This window comes from Barbus barbus (assembly GCF_936440315.1).
Source record: "Barbus barbus genome assembly, chromosome: 40".
In the NCBI taxonomy this organism is placed as follows: domain Eukaryota; kingdom Metazoa; phylum Chordata; class Actinopteri; order Cypriniformes; family Cyprinidae; genus Barbus; species Barbus barbus.
Window position 1 is genome coordinate 27,384,599 of NC_136718.1, and position 23,631 is coordinate 27,408,229.

Below are 23,631 nucleotides of genomic sequence, written 5' to 3' on the forward strand. Positions count from 1 at the left end.
GTGTGAAGTACGTCACCCTTTCCTCCTTTCTCATGTTCACACACACACACACACACACACACATGGTCTGCTGTATCAGGAGAGACTGACAGATTGACTGCAGTATAATGATTCACTCCAGTGAGTATGAGAATATTTCACATCATAATAATGAGATTATTGAGCAGAAGAATGAATGATGCTCTCAGTTTAACACCTGTGTGTTTGTGCCATGTTTATCCATATGGCAGCTTTACACGTGTGTGTGTGTGTGTGTGTGTGTGTGTGTGTGTGTGTGTGTGTGTGTGTGTGTCAGGGACAATACTAGCACTGCTTTATCAGGAGGACTGATATATCAGCACATCTCCATTCTTTCAGCAGCTCTGTTAATGGACTCACATCAGTGTGCCATCATTATAAATAATATAATGTTTAATTAAAAACACTGATGATAGTTCACCTCAATAGTTCACTCATTTAAAGCTGACTTTATTACCTGTGATATAGTGTTTTCTGTCTGTTGTTTGAACGATGACGGGGTGAACCGTCCCTTTAACACACCTCGACTAATGCGAAAGTATTATTTATAACTCAATACTCATGAGCTATTGAACTGTTCATGTTTGACTGATTTATTAATTAGGGTTATTATAGCTCGACTTCTTGTCAGTTTTAGTTTAGTCCCCGTTGCAGTTATTTTTGAGTTCTTTGTGTTGAATGATGGAAAGTGAAATGTCCCGAGAGCAGTGAGAGTGATGAAGCGTTGGTGTGCGACCCAGATTGAACCTTCTCTCCTGATCATCTCCAGACCAGAGATCACTATACAGCCCATTGATTATACTCAGAACTGCATTACAAGTTTTCTGAAATGTGCAATACATGTGCAAATGATACATTGTCTAATTAAATATGCACTGACTTTCATAAATTTCCGGAAATTCAAAGCAAAGCTGCTTTTTCTGACCACATTGACAGATATGTGTTCTTGTTTTAATCAAGACTTCTAACTCTAACAAACCCGAACCCTGTCTTGCTTTGTTCCTCTGCACACTGATACACGTACAGCTGTATTCGTTTCGTTTGATTAATAACAGAACATTAATTTAACTGATTTGTATTACAAGTTTTCCAAACGGTTATGTTTCAAACAGTTAATGAGGCATTGTCTAGTCAGATGTGCATATATTTCCAGAACAGAAATCTGAATCAGGTTCATAATTCTTGTCTGTCTGATCGTCATCTTAGAGTTAAAGATTGTTCCAGAGGAGATTTTGTCTCTTTTTATCACCACATAAATCATAAAATACTGTCAACAGATAGAAAGCAAACACATTTTCACCATGTTTTTAGGAGTGAAATGTTGTATAAATCAGTGTGGATGAAATATGAACAAACCTTCAGAATACAGAGAGGAATAAATCTGTGAAGTTTGCTGTTTGTAAAAGAAAAAACTCTTTAATGATACGGATTGGAATTGAAATCTACAGATGCAAATAGATGAAGTGCAATAAATGAAATACTTAAATGTGTATTTTCTATCCACTAGTCTGAAAATCACTCAAAATCTCAAGAATTGAGCAGTGCATGAAAAACAATGCTTTTGGCATGTTTTCCAAACTTTCCTACACTCTCAGAAAGCAGGTACAAAAGCTGACAGCCTTTCAAAAAAGTGCACCTTTGTACCTTATTCACCCAAAACGTGCGTGTGTATTTTAGTACCTTAAAGCTACATGTTTAGTTAGATATTGGTTGTTGAAAGGGTATAGTGGCCATTAAAGCTGTTCTGTAAGAGTGTAGCCAGTCATTTGGAGCAGGTTTGTCAGGCGATGGAGTCCGGCGATGTGTGTTTGCGTGTGTTCGCTGATGAATCTCTCATCGGCCGCTCTTCACCTCTCTGTTGACAGGAAGCGTGCGGTTTGTGCAGATGGTCATTGTGTTGCAGCTGAAGCCACTTCACACCCTTGTTCTTGAGAAACGTTCTGCTCTTACACACGGAACTGACAAGATGTTCAAGATCTTGTGTTTCTGTGATGAATTTGCATGTTTTATGTGACATTCGTGACGTTGCTGCTTTGACTGCTTTAACTTTTGTTAAAGAGGATTCTGTAAAGTCTAGTTATTTTTGGATGCCGTTACATGATTGATAAAACAGGAATACACTATAAAAAGGATTTTTAAAAGATTATTGGAGTGCATTTTGCAAGAAAATACTATATGGACCACAAAACCAGTCATAAGGGTCAATTTGTTGAAATTGAGATGTATACATCATCTGAGAGCTGAATAAATAATCTCTCCATTGATGTATGGTTTGTTATGATAGGACAATATTTGTCTGAGATACAACTATTAGAAAATCTGGAATCTGAGGGAGCAAAAAAATCTAAATATTGAGAAAATCTCCTTTAAAGTTGTTCAAATTAAGTTCTTAGCAATGCATATTACTAATCAAAAATGAAGTTTTGATATATTTATGGTAGGAAATTTACTAAATATCTTCATGGAACATGATCTTAATATCCTAATGATTTTTGTCATAAAAGAGAAATGTATAATTTTGATCCATACAATGTATTGTTGGCTATTGCTACAGATATACCTGTGCTACTCATGACTGCTTCTGTGCTGCAGGGTCACTAATTAGTCTTTCTACTTCAAAGTTTAGCTTTCAGTTCAATATGTAGGCCTACTTGCCAGATTATTTGTGAAACTTGCTATTTCTGAGTGAATGTTATTGTTTGAAGGTGAACCCTACACTAATGTACAGAATATGAATGCTTCTGAATCCTGTAGGAATGAATTACATGAAAGTGATGATGTTAAACTGCTAATTAAAGCTGCATTAAGGATAAGCAAGGCTTTAGAGGATCCTCTGAAGCAGGTGTTTTGGTGGTTTGTCTGGTCTGGTTTTGAAGTGTTGGTGGTTTTGTGAGCAGCCCATCGTCCTCCATCTGTGTTTCTGCAGATCATCGTCTGTGTTTCTTTCCTCCAGATCAGTCCATTCACTCCATCTTCTGCTGCTGCTGCTGTGCTCTACAGACCAGGTATGAAGCACAGGTTTCCACCACAGACCTGGAACCAGAGGTCAAAGGTCAAAACACCATTAGAATGAAACGATCGCTGGGAACGGCTGATGATGTTCAGCTGACATTCATCCTGCTGTTCCTTCATATGTGTTCCACACACTTTATTTTCCTGCCTGTCTGAAATAAAATGATGTCGGGTCACATGCGTGGGATGATTAGTAACCTCATAACTGTTGCATTAAGAGCCGCTGGTGGTGACATCATCTAAAGCATCATCCTTCTCAAAACTCATAAACAAACAGTAGTGTGTGAGACAGTGACGACCCTGATCTCTGTGTCTCTCAGAAGCAGCACTCATGTGGATGTGAACCCCAACAGATATCCGGGGTCCGTCTATACGGTATGCAGTCACCCATTCCTTCGTTCAGTGATTCGTTCGTTCATTCTGTGCTCCTGTAATGGTTCTCTCCTCGTGTCCCAGACTCAGCTGTCTCAGAAGAAGCTCCCTCCGTCTCCTCCTGAGGATGATGATATTGGTGTGATGAAGGTGGTGGCCATGTACGACTTCACGGCCAGAGAGAGTTCGGACCTGACGCTTCGTCATGGAGAGACGTACATCATCCTCCACAAACAACACCAGCTGTGGTGGAGAGCCAAAGACAAGCATGGGTGAGTGTGTGTGTATATGTGTGTGTGTGTGTTTCTTGAGTTCAGATGTGCTGATCTCTACTGATTCTCTCTCTCAGGAACAAGGGCTTCATTCCCAGCAACTATGTTACAGAAACTGGAACTATAGAGGCCAATGAGTGAGTATCAACCAATCAGGGTCACTCCACATCTCTTTATCCAATCAGAGTCCCTCCAGATCTCTTTAACCAATCAGGGTCACTCCACATCTCTTTATCCAATCAGAGTCCCTCCAGATCTCTTTAACCAATCAGGGTCACTCCACATCTCTTTATCCAATCAGAGTCCCTCCAGATCTCTTTAACCAATCAGGGTCACTCCACATCTCTTTATCCAATCAGAGTCCCTCCAGATCTCTTTAACCAATCAGGGTCACTCCACATCTCTTTATCCAATCAGAGTCCCTCCAGATCTCTTTAACCAATCAGGGTCACTCCAGATCTCTTTAACCAATCAGGGTCACTCCAGATCTCTTTATCCAATCAGAGTCCCTCCAGATCTCTTTAACCAATCAGGGTCACTCCACATTTCTTTATCCAATCAGAGTCCCTCCAGATCTCTTTATCCAATCAGAGTCCCTCCAGATCTCTTTATCCAATCAGAGTCCCTCCAGATCTCTTTAACCAATCAGGGTCACTCCACATCTCTTTATCCAATCAGAGTCCCTCCAGATCTCTTTATCCAATCAGAGTCCCTCCAGATCTCTTTAACCAATCAGGGTCACTCCACATCTCTTTATCCAATCAGAGTCCCTCCACATTTCTTTATCCATTCAGAGTCCCTCCAGATCTCTTTATCCAATCAGAGTCACTCCACATCTCTTTATCCATTCAGAGTCCCTCCAGATCTCTTTATCCAATCAGGGTCACTCCACATCTCTTTATCCAATCAGAGTCCCTCCAGATCTCTTTAACCAATCAGGGTCACTCCAGATCTCTTTAACCAATCAGGGTCACTCCACATCTCTTTATCCAATCAGAGTCCCTCCAGATCTCTTTATCCAATCAGAGTCCCTCCAGATCTCTTTAACCAATCAGGGTCACTCCACATCTCTTTATCCAATCAGAGTCCCTCCAGATCTCTTTATCCAATCAGAGTCCCTCCAGATCTCTTTAACCAATCAGGGTCACTCCAGATCTCTTTATCCATTCAGAGCTCACTGGTCACTGACATTGTTCATATGTGTGTATGTGTTGTGATGATGATAATCTTCATCAGCTGGTACTGCAAGAACATCAACAGAGCTGAAGCAGAACATTTACTCAGACAAGAGGTAAAGAAGCCCCTGCATCAATCATCAGTAATTGATCTATCATCATCATCATCATCATCTGCATCATCTTCCTCATGTGTGTTTCAGGGGAAGGATGGAGGGTTTGTGGTCAGGAGCTCCAGTCAGCCCAGCAGCTACACCGTCTCTGTTTACACACACAGGTAAAGTTTCTCCATCAGTTCACTGTCTGATCGCCTGATCCGCTGACTGATGGCTTGATGGATTGATTGATTGATTGATTGATTGATTGATCAGTTCAGGTAAAGGGGAGGTGAGGCACTACCAGATCAAGCAGACAGACACAGCTCAGTTCTTCTTGGCAGAGAATCACGTGTTCGGCTCTATTCCTGAACTCATCAACTACCACAGACACAACGCAGCAGGTAATTCTGTTCACTTCTGCTCTGTGCTTCTGTTGCGACGAGCCTCTGACGATCTGTCTGTGTTTGATCAGGGATGGTTTCCAGACTGCGATATCCCATTGGCCCCAAGGGCAAATGTCTGCCGGCCACAGCGGGATTCAGCTCAGGTCAGACACACACACACACACACACACACACACACACACACACACACACACACACACACACACACACACACATACACACACACACATACACACACACACACACACACACACACACACATACATACACACACACACACACACACACACACACACACACACACATGTATACACATACACATACACACACACACACACACACACACACACACACACACACATACATACACACACACACACACACACACTCACACACTGGCAGCTCGCATCGCTGACTGATTATCAACCTCTGAGCTTTCAGAATCAGAACCAATTAAAACTAGTAATAAAACATATAAAAGACCCTGTAAGCTCAAGACACTACAGATGACAACTATCAACAAATCACTATTTATGGAGTGATTAAAAAGAGAAATCACGAATCTCCTCTGGAAAAACCATTAACTCTAATATGACGATAGAATCAGACAAGAATTATGAACCTGGATTCAGATTTCTGTTTGGGAAATATATGCAAATTTACTTTATTTACTTTTATAAACATAACATTTTGAAAAGCTTGTAATACAATGCAATTATCTTAAATGCTCTGTTATTAATCAAACTAAACGAATACAGCTGTACGTGTATGTGCAGAGGAGGGGAGAGTACTTACTGGTGTTATGGATAAATAAATAATAAATGAATATATAGCAAGATAGGGTTCAGATTCATTAGGGTTAGAAGTTTTGATTAAAACAAGAACAAATATCTGTCAATGGGGTCAGAAAAAGCAGCTTTGCTTTGAATTCATCATTGAATTGACTAAAAATAATCAATCAGGAAACATCTTGTTTCCTGTCTAAGTGGGCGGATCTAACCTAATGACATTTACATGAATGCATTTGGCAGACACTTTTATCCAAAGCAAATTACATTGCACTCAGAGTATTTATATTTGATTAGTTCTCGCGCTCCCAAGGAATCGAACCCTTGATCTTAGTATCTCTGATGATCTGCAGGAAAACTCATTAATGCCCATTAATAAACTAGAGCTGATGACTGCATGGCATGCTGATGTGTGTGTGCAGATAAATGGGAGATCAACCCGTCGGAGCTGACCTTCATGAAGGAGCTGGGCAGCGGTCAGTTTGGAGTGGTGCGGCTGGGAAAATGGAGAGCGCAGCATAAAGTGGCCATTAAAACCATCAATGAAGGAGCCATGAGTGAAGATGATTTTATAGAGGAAGCCAAGATCATGACGTAAGACATGCAAACGCACACGCACACACACACACACACACACACACACACACACACACACACACACAGAACAAGTGGAAAGTTGCTGAGAAGCTGGAAAGTGTGGTGGGTGGGTGGGTGGGTAGACGTCTCTGTGTGTGTGTGTGTGTGTGTGTGTGTGACTTCCTGTGACGTGAGCGCGTTAGATTCTTATCAATCCTTCATTCAGCGTCTGTTTCTCATTCAATCTTCTCTGCAAGTCGCTCAGACGCTTCTGGAACAATCTGGAGGTGTGTGTGATGGAAACACAGGAGAGAGAAAATATGAGTGAGATCTCTGTAATCTCTCAGTGAGGTTAAACAGAGATCAGACGAAGTCTCACGCTCCTCCATCAGTGATTCCCATGAGATTGGAAGGATCTATGCTTTAGCTTTGTTCCTGGGTCACAAAATTAGATTATAAAAACATCATGGGAACATTGGTTCGAAATATTTCTTAAACATGTCTTAATTATGACATTATTTAAAGGTTGCAAAAACGTTTCTTACAACATTATACTAACTTTCTTTTTTACCCAAAATATATTACTCGTGGTTGTAATATTCTAAAAACGTTAAAATATTACCAAAACATTTCTTAAGCGTTTTACTAACTTTATTTTGACCCAAAATATATTGTTATTTTAAGACCGGACCATAAACATGACTAAGGCTGAAGACAGGCTTTGGTGTCTGCGGCAGGATGGTCGGGAATTGGTGAGATATGTGGAGGAATTCCTTGAGCTTTCCAACAAGGTGAGCTGGATTGATGCCTCCCTCGGTGGTTTGCGGCTTGGGTTGGATGATGACGTCATCAGCTGCGATCTCCCCTCGTCCAGTTTTTCCCTGATCGAGCTGATTAATTATGTCCTCTGTGCTAACGGTCTTGATCTAGAAGTAGTAGTTTGCAAAGACGATCGTCGTCCAACCCCAGCCAAAAATCACCTGGCCCCACCAGCTCACCCGTCGCCAGGACCCTCCACATACCCAATCAAATGTTCCGGCCACCCAACTCTTCCCAGCACCGCCGCTGTCCTCAGCCCAGAGCGCCCCCGCGAACCCGCGCTGCCCGAGCGCCCCTGCAAATTCCCGTCCAGCTCTCCTACGTCTCCGCTGGTGCCGGCCAGCTCTCCTGCGTCTCCGCTGGTGACGGCCAGCTCTCCTGCTTCTCCGCTGGTGCCGGCCAGCTCTCCTGCATCTCAGCTGGTGCCGTCCAGCTCTCCTGCGTCTCCGCTGGTGCCGGCCAGCTCTCCTGCGTCTCCGCTGGTGCCGTCCAGCTCTCCTGCTTCTCCGCTGGTGCCGGCCAGCTCTCCTGCATCTCAGCTGGTGCCGGCCAGCTCTCCTGCGTCTCAGCTGGTGCCGGCCAGCTCTCCTGCATCTCCGCTGGTGCCGTCCAGCTCTCCTGCGTCTCTGCTGGTGCCGTCCAGCCCTCCTGCGTCTCCGCTGGTGACGGCCAGCTCTCCTGCTTCTCCGCTGGTGCCGTCCAGCTCTCCTGCGTCTCTGCTGGTGCCGTCCAGCTCTCCTGCGTCTCCGCTGGTGCCGACCAGCTCTCCTGCGTCTCCGCTGGTGCCGTCCAGCTCTCCTGCTTCTCCGCTGGTGCCGGCCAGCTCTCCTGCATCTCAGCTGGTGCTGGCCAGCTCTCCTGCGTCTCAGCTGGTGCCGGCCAGCTCTCCTGCGTCTCCGCTGGTGCCGTCCAGCTCTCCTGCGTCTCCGCTGGTGCCGTCCAGCTCAGCTCCTCAAGAGCGCCCCCAAGTGTCCGCGCCTCCAGAGCGCACGACAGAGTCCGCGCTGCAAGAGCACCCCACTAAGCCTGCTCCTCAGTGGCTCCCAGGGGGGAGCTTCCCCAAGAAAATTTTTGGGGGGGGGGGGGGGGGGGGGGGGGGGGTAATAGGGTCACGGCCTGTGTGGCCGGGCCAAGGGCCAAGGCCACAGAACCCCTCGGGCGGCCCAAAAAAGTAAGGCTGTGGCCTCCCGAGTCCCCGGACCCGCCATGGCCTCCCGAGTCCCCTGATCCGTCATGGCCTCCCGAGTCCCCTGATCCGTCATGGCCTCCCGAGTCCCCTGATCCACCATGGCCTCCTGTGTCTCCCATCCCGCCATGGCTCCAGGAACGGGCCCCCGCTCTGGAGGCCGGTAGCCCTGCCCCCTGATCCCTGGAGGCCTCCAGAGCGCCCACCCCCCCTCCCCATTAGATGGTGTTTGGCGTGAGGACATGCCTTCCGGAGGGGGGCGTTATGTCATTCCTGTGTCTTGTTTCCCCCTCCTCTCGTGTCTCTATTGTGCCTTCCTGTTCCTGTCCTCATTCCCTGTTCATTAGTTGATTAGTCCCTAGACCTGTTTAATTACTCCACACCTGTTTCTGTTCTTTCTCTTCGATTTCCTTGTGTTCTTAAGCCCTGTGTTTCCCTGCCCCTGTGTCCGGTCTTATCGTCTTCACGTTGGTTTCAGTGTCTCCCGCTATCCCTGAGTTTGTTTAATAAAAGTCTTTTCGTTACTGGAGAAGTTCCTCGCCTCGTCGTTCCCTGTGTCCGTGTGGATTATGACAAAAGGTTACAAAACATTTCTTACTAACTTCTACTAACTTTATTTTCATCCAAAATATAATGTTATTTGTACATTTATTTTATATTTTCTAGGAATATTGAAATGTTCACTTTTCTTGTCATGAATATTATTTAAAGGTTACAACAACAACAACAACAATGAAAAAAAACTATTCTTACAACATTTTACTATTATTGTATTATTACTTTTATTTTCACTCAAAATATAAAGTTATTTGAACATTTATTTGTGATATTCTAAGAACGTTAAAATGTACAGATTTCTTGTGATTAAAACGTTATTTAAAGGTTATAAAAATGTTTCTTGAACATTCTACTAACTTCATTTTCTTTTCACATTTTCATTATTTGAATGTTTATTTTTAATATTTTATTAGTCTTAAATATTATTTAAAAGTTACTAAATGTTTCTTATAACGTTCATCAAGTACAAGTAACATCATAAGAACATACAAAACTTTACACACAAATCCAAGAATTGCACACAAAATGCAAAATGCCTCACATCTCTTGCAAAATGAAACACTGCATTCAAAATATCACAAACACATCTCAAAAGCAAACACCTTTGCCATAATATTAATTCCTGTTAGATTTGTGTGTTGCATAGAGAACTGTGTGTTGTGTTTTGCAAAAAGTGTTTTATGAAATTGAAAACCGAGTCAAAGTCTGAGAATTAGTGTCTGGTTTTGCAGATTTGGTGTGTGCTTCTGCTGTTTGAGTGACAGCTTTCAGAAACTGTGTGACAAGGAAAGATTTAGTGTGCAAGCAGCTGAAAAAAAAAACTGTAAAGGCAGCTCATCATTGAATGTCAATATCTCAGTGTTAACTCTCATCAGTGACCTGCACTCTTAAAAATAAAGGTTCTTTATTGGCATCAATGCTCTATTAAGAACCTTGAACATCCATGGAACCTTTCAAATGCAGAAAAAGTTCTTTGTAGTCGAAAAAGATTCTTTAGATTTATGAAATGTTCTTCAACTGGTTCTTTTAGGAACTGTTCGCTGAAAGGTCCTTTTGGGAACCAAAAATGGTTCTTCTATGGCATCACTGCAAAAACACCCTTTTGGAACCTTTATTTTTAAGAGTGTGAGCCACTGAACACCTTCATTCTGCAGCTCTGAATTTGTGTTGCGAATTGATTCGCTTAATTTAAGTTTATAGAACTCAAACTGCCGTGTGTGTGTGTGTGTGTGTGTGTGTGTGCAGGCGTCTCTGTCACCCGAAGCTGGTCCAGCTGTACGGAGTGTGTGTCACACAGCGTCCCATCTGCATTGTGACAGAGTTCATGGAGAACGGCTGCTTGCTGCACTTCTTGCGGCAGCACAGCAGAACTCTGGGCCGCGTGCAGCTGCTCTCCATGTGTCAGGACGTCTGCGAGGGCATGGAGTACCTGGAGCAGAGCAGCTTCATCCACAGAGACCTGGTGAGACACGCCAAACACCTCAGTCAGTCAGGACACTAGACCTGTTTGAGACACATGGACAGCTCTTTCCTGCTCTTTTATGATGTTGATGAAAATTTAGTTGGGAAGTAGCATTAACACCAACATTAAAATTGTCAAACCATTATACAAGTTAGATAAATTATTATAATTTTTTTTAAAGTTGTCAAAACAAACTTTAATGTTGGCTTGACAAAACCTGGCCATATTTTAAAAGTTTGAGGTTTGATGGTTTTAAGGCTATGCAGTCTGTGAAACAAATGTATAGATAAATAGATATAGATATAGATATAGATAGATGGTCACCTTTATTTTTATAGAACTTCCTACAACAGAGAATGTTGCTTCACTGATCAGAATGAAGAGTATGTTGTTTTTCTCAAGACAGAGGTCAAAAAAACAACACACAAACTGATATGCACCATTCACATGTACATCAGTCAATCAGACAGAAGCATAAATGCTGTTTTTCCGGTTGGTTCAGCTAATGCTGACACTGCTTTGCTCTGTGTATTGTGCTGATGTACAACAGCAACAGAGATCTGACTGTGATTACCGACAACATCTCAGCAGTCAGATCAATGCAGAAATGACACACAGTCACAGATGACTGCAGTATATCAGGGACTGATACTCTGTGCGTGTGTGTGTGTGTGTGTGCGCGCATTTGTGTCCGTAGGCCGCGCGGAACTGCCTGGTGAACGAGAGGAATGTGGTGAAGGTGTGCGACTTTGGCATGACCAGGTCAGTCTCCTGACCAGCGCCTAACCAACCCTAACCCCCCTTCAGTTCTACTGATCTATGCCCAGCTAACAGGAGATGTTCTCAGAATGTTCTGTCAAGGTTCTCTTAAAGTTATGAATAAACATTCTTAGAACATTCATGGAACATTTTTTTAAACGTATCAGTTGGACGCCCCCATCTAATTTTTTTTTAAATGTTTCAACTTGTTTCAGAACATTTAGAAAACATTCAAAAGCAACATTGCCACAATGACACAATCAATAAGTGATAAAACCGTGTGTTCCCTTAATGTTCATGTTTTAATGTTTTTAAATAACTTTGAAGCCTTACACATTCAGAGAACATTCAGAAATCACGTTTTCATTATATAACAGGAATGCTGGGGAAAAAACTTAGAATAACATTTTTTTTGGCCAATTAAAGGGGTCATGACATGGATATTTTAAAAACAAATAAATATGAGGGAAAATGATTATTTTCAGCCCTCGTTCTGAACCTCTCTTTAAAACGAGCTGTTTTAAGGGGCGTGTCCTTTAAGGCTTGTCAGTAATCAGCCACTGTTATGATTGGCTAACGTCACTGCATATGAAACAGTATCACCGCCCCCTCGATATTGCAATGAGTGTTTTGACAATGATCAAAACAAAACAGTCATTTCCATGTAACAGTCTTAAGCCTGCTACGAGTTGAGTATAGCTACAGTTTTAATCCTCACTGGTAGGGGGCAGCCTTAACTTTGGTTGAGCATGGATAAATGTAGTAGCTGAATAGAAGAACAGGAGATGGATACCTGTTTGGTTTGTGTGCCAATGTGCCTAGTAGCAGCGTTTGAGCTGATCTACTGCATTTGGGGAAGGCCCTTGTTGAGAAACATGTTTGTTTCATTCTCAACTGTGAGTATGTGTTACGGGGCTGACGAGACGTGAGACATGCGGATCCATATGCAAAGCTTTATTATGAAACATGGTCATACAGGCAGGGTCGGGAGACAGCAAACAGGTATGGCAGAGGCAAGACAGAGCAATCCGTGGAGCAAGCGTGGGTCGACGATCGGCGAACAGTATCCAAATGGGCAAGGCAGAGAGATAATCCAGAAACGAAAGCAATAATCCAAACGGGAAGTGAACACAGTCCAAACGGCAAGGCAAAGGGGTAAATCCAGGAAACAAAGGCAGGTATCAAAAACACAGGTAAACAGGCTTGGCAAGACTACGACTAGGGCTCCGTAGAGTAGCTATTGCTAGGTGAGTGATAAACGCTAACAATACTCGGACGCGAGCAAGAGCAAGTCCCAGGCTTACATGGTGTGTGTGATGGTGATTGTGAGATGGGCAGTGCAATCATTGGTGCCAGCTGTGTGTCGTCAGTGCAATGCATGATGGGAAATGGAGTCCAATGTGCTGTGTAGTGTGAAAGTCCATGTGGTGAGCGGGTGACCTCTGGTGGTGGGTGAACGGAAGTGCATGGCCAGGATTCGTAACATAGCCCTCCCCCCAAGGAGCGGCTTCCAGATGCTCCTATATAGTCCAGGAGGGCGGAGGCGGAACAGGGGAAGGGACGGAGGGCCAGGTCCGTGAGGAAGTGGGAAGACCGGGGACTGAGGCAGAACCAGCAGAGCAGGACACCCTGGTGGAACCGGAGACCAGGACAGAGCAAGAGCCCACCAGGGCAGAGCAGACGGACCAGGAGCCCACCAGGGCGGAGTAGATGATCACCAGACCGGAGTAGAAGACCACCAAACCCGAGCAGAAGACCCCCACGGCGGAGCAGACGACCACCAGACCCGAGCAGAAGACCACCACGGCGGGGCAGACGACCACCAGACCCGGGCAGAAGACCCCCATGGCGGAGCAGACGACCACCAGACCCGGGCAGAAGACCCCCATGGCGGAGCAGACGACCACCAGACCCGAGCAGAAGACCACCACGGCGGGGCAGAGGACCACCAGACCTGAGCAGAAAACCCTAGCCAGGAAGCAGACTGGGCAGGAAACCATGGCAGAGTCTGAGATCTGGGGGAAACAGAGACAGACAACACAGGGAGAGCAGAGACAGACAATACAGGGAGAGCATTCATCACAGAGGGCGTGGCAGGGCAGGACGAGGATTCATAGACGGCGTTTTTAGCCGTGACAGGGTAAACAGGGAGTTCGGGAACGGCCTCCATGGCCGTGACAGGGCAGACCATGAGGTCAGGGACGGCCTCCGTGGCCATGACAGGGCAGACCGTGAGTTCGTGACCACTTCGGGAGGTTCTGCGGCACCTCTGGAGGCACTACATTTATTACATTTATTCATTTAGCTTTTTATCCAAAGCGACTTACAATTGCTATATATGTCAGAGGTCGCACGCCTCTGGAGCAACTAGGGGTTAAGTGTCTTGCTCAGGGACACATTGGTGTCTCACAGTGGATTCGAACCCGGGTCTCTCACACCAAAGGCATGTGTCTTATCCACTGCGCCATCACCACCACTAGAGCAGACTCGTGGACAGGAGAGGCCTCAGGAGCACACTCGTGGACAGGAGAGGCCTCAGGAGCACAGTGTGCAGCCCACACACTCAAAATGGCAACCGCCATAACGGGAAGCACTGAGGTCAGGGGAACAGTCTCTGTAACAGCCAGGGTTGAGGCCCTGGGAATGCCAGCTGCTCGCACCGATATCAGTGGTGGGTCCCTTATGCTGGAAACCAGACACGGAACTCGAAGGACTGATCCTAAATCTCTGGTGACAGCCTCTGGCAGCTCGGCGGAGGCGTGAAGAGACTCTGGCTGAGGAGCTGAGGCGTGAAGAGACTCTGGCTGAGGAGCTGAGGCGTGAAGAGACTCTGGCTGAGGAGCTGAGGCGTGAAGAGACTCTGGCTGAGGAGCTGAGGCGTGAAGAGACTCTGGCTGGAGCGCTGAGACGTGGCGTGACTCTGGCTGGAGCGCTGAGACGTGGCGTGACTCTGACTTGACCGGCGTGACGCGAGCAGACTCTGGCTTGACCGGCGTGACGCGAGCAGACTCTGGCTTGACCGGCGTGACGCGAGCAGACTCTGGCTTGACCGGTGTGACGCGAGCAGACCCTGCCTTGACGCGAGCAGACTCTGGCTTGACGCGAGCAGACTCTGGCTTGACGCGAGCAGACTCTGGCTTGACGCGAGCAGACTCTGGCTTGACGTGAGTAGACTCTGGCTTGACGGCGATGACATGAAGGGATGCTGTTGCTGCCGCCATTTTGCGAGTGAGTGCGGTGTCGCGTTCCTCCGCGACACCCACAGTAAAAGAAGAGCCCACACACAGCAAAGCATAGTCCATAAATTGACTGAGAGATGAACAGGGACCCTCGCGGATTAACTGTGACCGGAGCGGCTGATTAATGCCCTCACAAAAAAAGTCTATGAGTGCGTAGTCTGGCAGATCAGAAAAATAGGCGAGGTCTAAGTACTCCTGAATATAATCCTCGAGCGGTCGCGAGCCCTGCTCGAGGGTTAATAACAGTCATGCAGAGTCCATACCTGGCCAATGTCCTCTTGAAAAGCCGCTGGATCCTTGTGTGGCCGAGTATTCTGTTACGGGGCTGACGAGACGTGAGACATGCGGATCCATATGCAAAGCTTTATTATGAAACATGGTCATACAGGCAGGGTCGGGAGACAGCAAACAGGTATGGGAGAGGCAAGACAGAGCAATCCGTGGAGCAAGCGTGGGTCGACGATCGGCGAACAGTATCCAAAGGGGCAAGGCAGAGAGATAATCCAGAAACGAGAGCAATAATCCAAACGGGAAGCGAACACAGTCCAAACGGCAAGGCAATGGGGTAAATCCAGGAAACAAAGGCAGGTATCAAAAACACAGGTAAACAGGCTAGGCAAGACTACGACTAGGGCTCCGTAGAGTAGCTATCGCTAGGTGAGTGATAAACGCTAACAATACTCGGACGCGAGCAAGAGCAAGTCCCAGGCTTACATGGTGTGTGTGATGGTGATTGTGAGATGGGCAGTGCAATCATTGGTGCCAGCTGTGTGTCGTCAGTGCAATGCATGATGGGAAATGGAGTCCAATGTGCTGTGTAGTGTGAAAGTCCATGTGGTGAGCGGGTGACCTCTGGTGGTGGGTGAACGGAAGTGCATGGCCAGGATTCGTAACAGTATGGTTATTTTGTTGCCTTCATTTATTTATGAAAGAGTTATTTTGATCAGTCATTTGTATAAAATAAAAGTATTAGGTATTTTTGCCTGTGTTTAATTGGTAATAAGATAGGATAATAATTTGAGTGCTTTTCTGTTTGTAGAAGGGTCTTTGTCTACGTTATGCTTGATACATATGACAGCATTGTGGATTGAATTGGAATTTTGGTTGGTGGCGTTGACAAGGATTAAAGTCGACCTGATGGTTTCTCTTCCATGGAGAGGCGTTAAGGACTGCTTTGACCCTCTACAATACGAATTATATATAATTGTGATTCAAGGACAACGTTTACTTCAGTCGATGTCTCCACTGGACTCCTTCAGTGTCTAACAGAAATGCAGATAAGACTGTTTTCATTGACTTTTACACATATAGTGTTTTCACACACAAGGACTTGATTTATAGTTTGATCAAGATGGGCCAATATTTGATTACAGATGAACAAGTGAGGTGTGATTGATATTATAACTGTTGTGTTTGGAGTCAAATGTGTATTGTTTCTCTATTATCATTTCTATTGAAGGGTACCAGAAGTAAAAAAACAAAAACCAAAACAAGAAGTTGTGTGGCTGCCTTATTTTATTAAGCAGAATTAATCATCGTTTATGTTGGAAACCCACCCAAAATCAGATATATAACTATCATTGGTTTAAATATTAATCTGATTTGTTATAGCATAATGAAAATTAAAGCATAATGAAATCATTTCTTGCGGTATGTGCTGCATCTGCAGTCAGATCTAGTTCTGTTTCATCTTTCAACAAATGGTTTTTTAGGGCCTTTTGGACCGCAGGAACCTTTTCATAGTACCTGAACTCATTGTGGAACTACCCAATTTTTGGCGTGTTCGCACCGCGGGAACTAGGAATGGTTTTAGTTCCAGGAATTCCGTTTGGAGGAACTAAATTATTTCTAGGAACTATCCGTGATATACGTGTACACTGATTGGCTAAACGCGTATGAAAATGCCCTCACCCGCCATGATTTAAAACACAGTGTAAACATATACTTTGTAAACATTGTATCATACTGAGAGCATTTATAAACGGCATTTACCTGAAGACTTCGTCTACGGCGTTTTGCGCTACTATCAGCCTCAATGAAATGTAACACTGCAAATTGTCATTGGAGATTCTTTTTCCGTTCTTTCAGTCGCTTGATGTATACGTCCAAATTCCATGTCCATTATTGTGAAACCCATGAGACACAACAAAAACACAGCTCCGATCACAGCATCCTCCATCCTCCTAACGTTAACGTCTTAACATTGTTTTTCTTTTGTTTACGTCGTTGAACATCGAGTACAAATGACGTCACTGTCGACCAGCTTACGTCACTTCTTTGTACCCACTGTCGGTGCGAATGCAACCCTTTAAATGGAACTGGGAAATCGTTCGCGCAAAATTGTCCCAGTACTTTAGTACTGTACTTTTAGTTTTGGAACTAAAGCAGTGCGAAAGGCCCTTTTGTGACTCTCCATGACACTGTGCCTTGATTACAAAACAAAATCCTCCGACACGATCCGGGACGCCATTGAAATAAACTATCTACTTGTTCCTTATGATGGGATCCTTCTGATATCTGTACAAAGACGTGAATGAGCTGTTTAAACCCAACACATCAAAGCGAACGATCTTTCACTCATGTGTCCTGACAACAGACTCATATCTGTGACTGTATCAGACAAGACAGTGCAGTGATTATCATTTCTATTAGCTTTTGACGCGAAGTGTTAGCTAGTGACTGAACACCAGTTGGCGGGGCTATGCTGAGAAGAATACTATTCGTCGATGTCTTGCTCTGGAGGCGTGTTTATACAAATGTTTGTGCCCCTGTGACATTATCTTGCACCTCAGATCCAAACGAGCTGTTGTCTGTGGGTTATTATATAAACGCTTTTTTATTGATGATGAGGACATTTTAAATTATGAAACTTTCAGGATGTTTTAAGCATACAAAGACCTCTTCTGTGTCAAAAGATAAAGGCAAATTTGGTTTAGAATTTCATGACCCCTTTAAGAAGAAGAGCCAGCTGTGAATCAGTCTAGTTGTTTGTTTTAAAGAAACGTCATCCTGATGTTCCTCCTCCCAAAGATATTGGGTTTTTGTTCATCCAATATCATCATGTTTTGGTTTGATTTGTTTTCTAGAACATTCCACTGCGACGTGAATGAGCTGCAGGCCTATGGTTTTGTTCTGTTGGGCTGATGGTGTCTGTTCCCGCAGGTACGTTCTGGACAATCAGTACACCAGCTCCATGGGCTCCAGGTTCCCCGTCAAATGGTCTCCACCTGAAGTTCTTCACTTCAACAAGTTCAGCAACAAGTCAGACGTCTGGTCATTTGGTGAGGACTGGAGGTCAGAGGTCAGGGCTCGTGTGTGTGTGTGTGTGTGTGTGTATTGGGTGTGCTGATGCATGTGTGTTTGTGTGAACAGGTGTGCTGATGTGGGAGGTTTTCTCAGAGGGAAAGACGCCATTTGAGAACCGCTCTAATCTGGAGGTGGTGGAGGAGGTGACGCAGGGCGGCCGTCTCTACAGGCCTCACCGGGCGTCTGCGCACATTTACAACATCATGTACCGCTGCTGGCATGAGGTGAGACATACACACACTTCACAATCCTTACACCACACATCTACACAGATTACCCATGACTTACAGTCTGGACGAGTCAATGATAATTTCTGAAAGTTACTCAGTCTGCAGATTTGAGTTGACAGATTTCTCTGATCTTCAAGTCAAATCACCATTATTTATATAGTGCTTATAACAATATAAGTGAGTGTATCAAAGCAGCTTTACAGTATTATCTAGGATAATAGTGTTTAATAATGCAAAAGGACATCGGTAAACACTCGATTTTCAGTTAAAGGCATTTCATTATTGAATTCAGTGATGTCATCATCCAGCTCAGTTCAGTTATTTAATAGTATCTGTGCAATCAAGTCGATGATATTGCTGGAAATTAAACATTCCCAACTAAGCAAGCCAGAGGAACCAAAACTCCATCTGTGACAGAATGGAGAAAAAACCTTGGGAGAAACCAGGTTCAGTCGGGGGCCAGTTCTCCTCTGACCAGACGATACCAGCAGATTGTGTGGAGGACTCATCTGGTTCCTGTGGTCTTGTCCCGATGGCTGTCTAGGTGACGATGTCTTCACTGGAGATCTGTCTCAGGGGCTCATCTAGTTGTCCTGATCTCCACTGACATTCAGGGATGTAGAGGTCGTCTCTAGGTGCTGATCCACCATCTGATCTGGATACGGACTGGATCCGGGTGGCTTCGTTGATCTCAGAATAAGAAAGAAACAGACTAATATTAGCATAGATGCCATTCTTCTAACAATGATATCTCCCAAGGGTAACATGTAAAGCGTGAAAAGTAACGGTCCTAGTACTGAGCCTTGAGGTACTCCATACTGCACTTGTGATCGATATGATACCTCTTCATTCACTGCTACGAACTGATGGCGTTCAGATAAGTACGATTTGAACCATGCTAATGCACTTCCACTAATGCCAACAAAGTGTTCTAGTCTATTCAAAAGAATGTTGTGGTAGATAGTGTTGAACGCAGCGCTAAGATGCAGTAGCACTAATAAAGAGATACAACCACGATCAGATGATAGAAGCAGGTCATTTGTAACTCTAATGAGAGCAGTCTCAGTACTATGATACGGTCTAAATCCTGACTGGAAATCCTCACAGATACCATTTTTCTCTAAGAAGGAATATAATTGTGAGGATACTGTAGAATATCAGAGACTGAATCAGACAAATTTAAGATGCATCAGAACATTGAAACCTGAGGAGCTGGAATTCCACCAAGAGGCCCAAGGAAACAGGACGCCGTAAATCAGACTCCTAGCTCCAACTAGTCTGAAGCAAGCAAACTAACCAGCGAGCCTCTTTCACAAAACCGCTTACAACCTTGAGACAAAAGAACACTTATTGATAATTCCAATTCAGGAAGGAGACCGTCAAATTTGGGGCTAATAATCAGGACTGATGGTCAAAGAGATGGCCATCACATGTTCCATGGTTGAATTCATGAGCTTCCTTAGACTGACTTCTCCCCCACATAGAAGACCAAATTCCTTTGTCTAAAGAACATGCCTTCATTCTCCATAGAACTACACAAAGACTTTCTTTTTCATATGCACATAAAATCATCCTAAAAGGACATTTCTATGCAGAACCCCATATTATGTTTGTAACCCACATATTAGACTATCCTTGTTTTAATCAAATACCATGCATGTCTTTTTAATCATTATTGAATAGCTGAAGGATTCCTATGCGTGTTTGGTATGTATGAGTTTGAACAATCATGCTTTAAATGTTTCTTCCAATCATTTCTTTGTCAAATGTATCATAGTCTTGTTATAGAAATCATGTTCAAAAGTATACTTTGCAAGAGCCTGTAAAGTTCGGACCTCTGACTGAACAGATAACATGTTGATTTATTGATCTGTTGGAGGAACAGAGCAACACCCCAAGCAAGGACAGTATCTAATTGGTCAAGACGTCCAGATGGGACGGTCTGAAAGCAGAGTTTAAAAACTCAGGACACCATCAAACTCTCTCTTCTTCTTAAAAATGCTCTCTTGGTCCTCTCCCTTCTCCTCTTCTTCTCTTTTGCTCTGCCCACGTGCCAGCTGCTACCACAATGAGAAGAAAACCAACCTATAGTCTCTTTACATCCCTTTATTCTTTTACTTTAATTTATTTTATTTTCCAGTTTTCTTTTACAAAGTAAATGCATGATGCCTAGTGTCCAACACTGATGTCATCACAGCACTCAGAATTCTTGTGTGTGTTTCTTGTTTTCAGAGACCTCACGGACGACCGCCTTTTTCTGAGCTCCTGCAGAACATCAGACAGATCACTGAAGAGGAGACAGAAACATGAACACACGCGCACACTCAGACACACACACACACACATGTTGGGTTTCCATGTTTTATGGGGACATCCCATAGGCGTAATGGTTTTTATACTGTACAATCTGTATGTGCTATTGCCCTACACCAACCCTACACCTAAACTTAGCCCTCACAGGAAACATGCTGCATTTTTAGATTTTCAAAAAACTTTATGCTGTATGATTTATAAGCTTGTTTCCTCATGGGGACCAAAAAATGTCCCCACAAGATTAAGATTTACTGGTATTACTATCCTTGTGGGGACATTTGGTCCCCAGGACGTGATGAATACCAGGTGCACACACACACACACACACACACACACTCACACACACACACACTCACACACTCACAGACACTCAGACACTCACACACTCAGACACACACACACACACACACACACACTCACACACTCACACACACACACACACACACTCAGACACTCACACACACACACACACACACACACACACTCAGACACTCAGACACACACACACACACACACACACAGACACTCACACACACACACACACACACACACTCAGACACTCAGACACTCACACACACACTCACACACACTCAGACACTCACACACTCACACACTCAGACACTCACACACTCACACACTCACACACTCAGACACTCACACACTCAGACACTCACACACTCACACACTCACACACTCACACACTCAGACACTCACACACTCACACACTCACACACTCAGACACTCACACACTCACACACACTCACACACACTCACACACACTCACACACACACACAAGCTCAGAGAATGGGAGGACTGTTGATGATGTCTGTTGATCTTCAGCATGAGTTGATGTGGGTGTGTGTTTGATGAACTGATATATTACAGTCATAAGTGAGATAATGAGATGTTTTTATATGTACACTGTAAACATGCAACTTCGTGTCAGTCTGCACCTGAGGACATGAATAAAGACGCTCACCATGGGCAGATTGGCAGTATTTCAATTAAAAGTATTTGAAATATGTATTTAATTACTAAATATGTATTTTGTAATGTGTATTTTGCTGGACAAAAAAAAAATCAAAAGTAATGTGTAAATAAATACTTTGAGAAACACTATTTTGTATTTGAAATACTCAAAATACATAAGTAGGCCTAGTTCGTGTTTTCTTAGATAATACAATATCTTTCTTCAAACACACACACAAAAACTATATATACATGCATTTATTTAACACACCAAGCTTCTTATTTACATTTCCTTGCATTTGAACATACAACATGGACTTGCAGTGGTACACACAAATACCATATCATTTTTATTTTGTATATTGTGGTCTTTCAAAAAAATGATATATTATTATTTCCTATTTACTTATTCTATTATTATTATCTGTGTCTTGTCTTGTCACTGTCATTCTGTTTCTGCTGTGGAAGCCTTTGTCACAATAACAAATTCCAGAAAACATACTTGGCAATTAAGCTCTTTCTTCAGCTGTGTTAATAGTACTGCCAAGTATCATATTTGTGGCTAGATGCAAGTGAATCGTGTCCTCTTGGATCCGGGTTAGTTCACCCAAAAAAAAAAAAAAATCTGTTGTTAATACTCACCCTTGTGTCATTCCAATCCTATAAGACCTTGGTTTATCTTTGGAACATAAATTAAGATATTTTTGATGAAATCCGAGAGCTTTCTATCCCTCTACAGTCAGTCATGCAACTTACACATTCAAGGTCCAGAACGCTAGGAAAGACATCAAGTAATCCATGTCCTTACATATATCATTAAGTAATCCATTTTATTACAGTTTTTTTTCAATCGCTAACAAGCGCTTACCCATACTTCAGATACTTTTTCTAAACTCTTAACACAGACTCACACCTACAAAACACAATTGGCCAAATGGATAATGTTCTTCTCAAAAACACATTTTGTTAAATATATACTAACTCTTCATTTCAAAATAGAACACATCTTTCTCTGCACACACTAACTTTACCAAAACACTGGAAATCTGACTCAAAATGAAATTATTCTGTCAAAGAATAACACTTGTTTTCACTTCACAAGGTACATGCAATCAATCAAAGTACACCAGGTTTCAAAATACTGGCTATTGTTGACATTACAAAAACTGCATAGACTTTTATGTTTCAGTTTTACAGGTATTTGCATGCAAAACATGCAATCCACCGTTTTGACACTAAATTTCTTGGTTGGGAACTGTATGTCCACATGTACAGTAATGTTCACATTCAAAAGCATTCCAGTAAAAAGCAAATCAGTTTTTTTTCCTTTACTGTTTACTACAGGAGGTACAGTAGAAACACGGTATGATAGAACAGAAAACGTTTTACAGTATTGCTTACAGTGAGCAAAATATCCATTAAACACACAAGAGCATTCTGAACAAAAAAACAACAGTAAAAAGCCCAGATAAAAGGGGGGGGGGGGGGACAAAAAAAAAAGCACAAAATTACTGTATCTAATCTCTGCGCTCTTCAGGGTTAGGCCACATGTTTTCATCAACATCACATCTGATGTTCTCCAAGGTGATGCACCTGGGATAAAACCGCCTGGTATGTCGGATCCACCCTTGGCAATCATCAACTGTGATGTCCCTGCAGCCAGCATCCATGGCTTCAAGGAGGGACATCTGGTCATGTGGCTGATGGTCATAAACCTTCCACCTCCATGCAGAAAAGAACTCCTCTATAGGGTTGAGGAAAGGTGAATAGGGTGGAAGGAAGAGACTTACCAGTCTTGGGTGGACTTCAAACCATGTTGTTATTGCTTGCGAATGATGGAAAGCCACATTGTCCCAGGTAATTACAAAGGTCCTCATGTTTTCACCCTCCTGATCCTGCTCTGGAACCAGGCGCTGGTGGAGATCATTGAGAAAGGCAAGGAGGCGCTCGGTATTATAGGGTCCAACCTGACATCTGTGAAGGAATAATCCTGCATTTGCAATTGCTGCACACATGGTTTGCCCCTCTCTGTCCTGGCACATCAACTGTGGCCCTTTTTCCAATTACATTTCGT

The 23,631-nt window shown here is 43.6% G+C and overlaps 1 protein-coding gene across 2 annotated transcripts; it reads left to right on the top strand.

Annotated features, from left to right (window-relative positions):
- The first annotated feature begins 68 nt into the window (after positions 1-68).
- Positions 69-20,723, top strand: LOC306859254 (tyrosine-protein kinase TXK-like). 2 transcript variants are annotated; one of them, XM_079400197.1, is made up of 15 exons: positions 69-120; positions 2,972-3,023; positions 3,351-3,405; positions 3,487-3,674; positions 3,752-3,811; positions 4,911-4,965; positions 5,053-5,126; positions 5,221-5,348; positions 5,420-5,494; positions 6,562-6,733; positions 10,524-10,740; positions 11,438-11,502; positions 17,901-18,019; positions 18,111-18,268; positions 20,507-20,723. In XM_079400197.1, the coding sequence occupies exons 1-15, from the start codon at positions 108-110 to the stop codon at positions 20,582-20,584; spliced, it is 1,509 nt and encodes a 502-aa protein (XP_079256323.1). In that variant the 5' UTR covers positions 69-107; the 3' UTR covers positions 20,585-20,723. The 2 variants fall into 2 exon arrangements, with proteins under 2 accessions (XP_079256323.1, XP_079256322.1); XM_079400196.1 differs by having other exon boundaries at positions 3,351-3,674.
- The last annotated feature ends 2,908 nt before the right edge of the window (positions 20,724-23,631 follow it).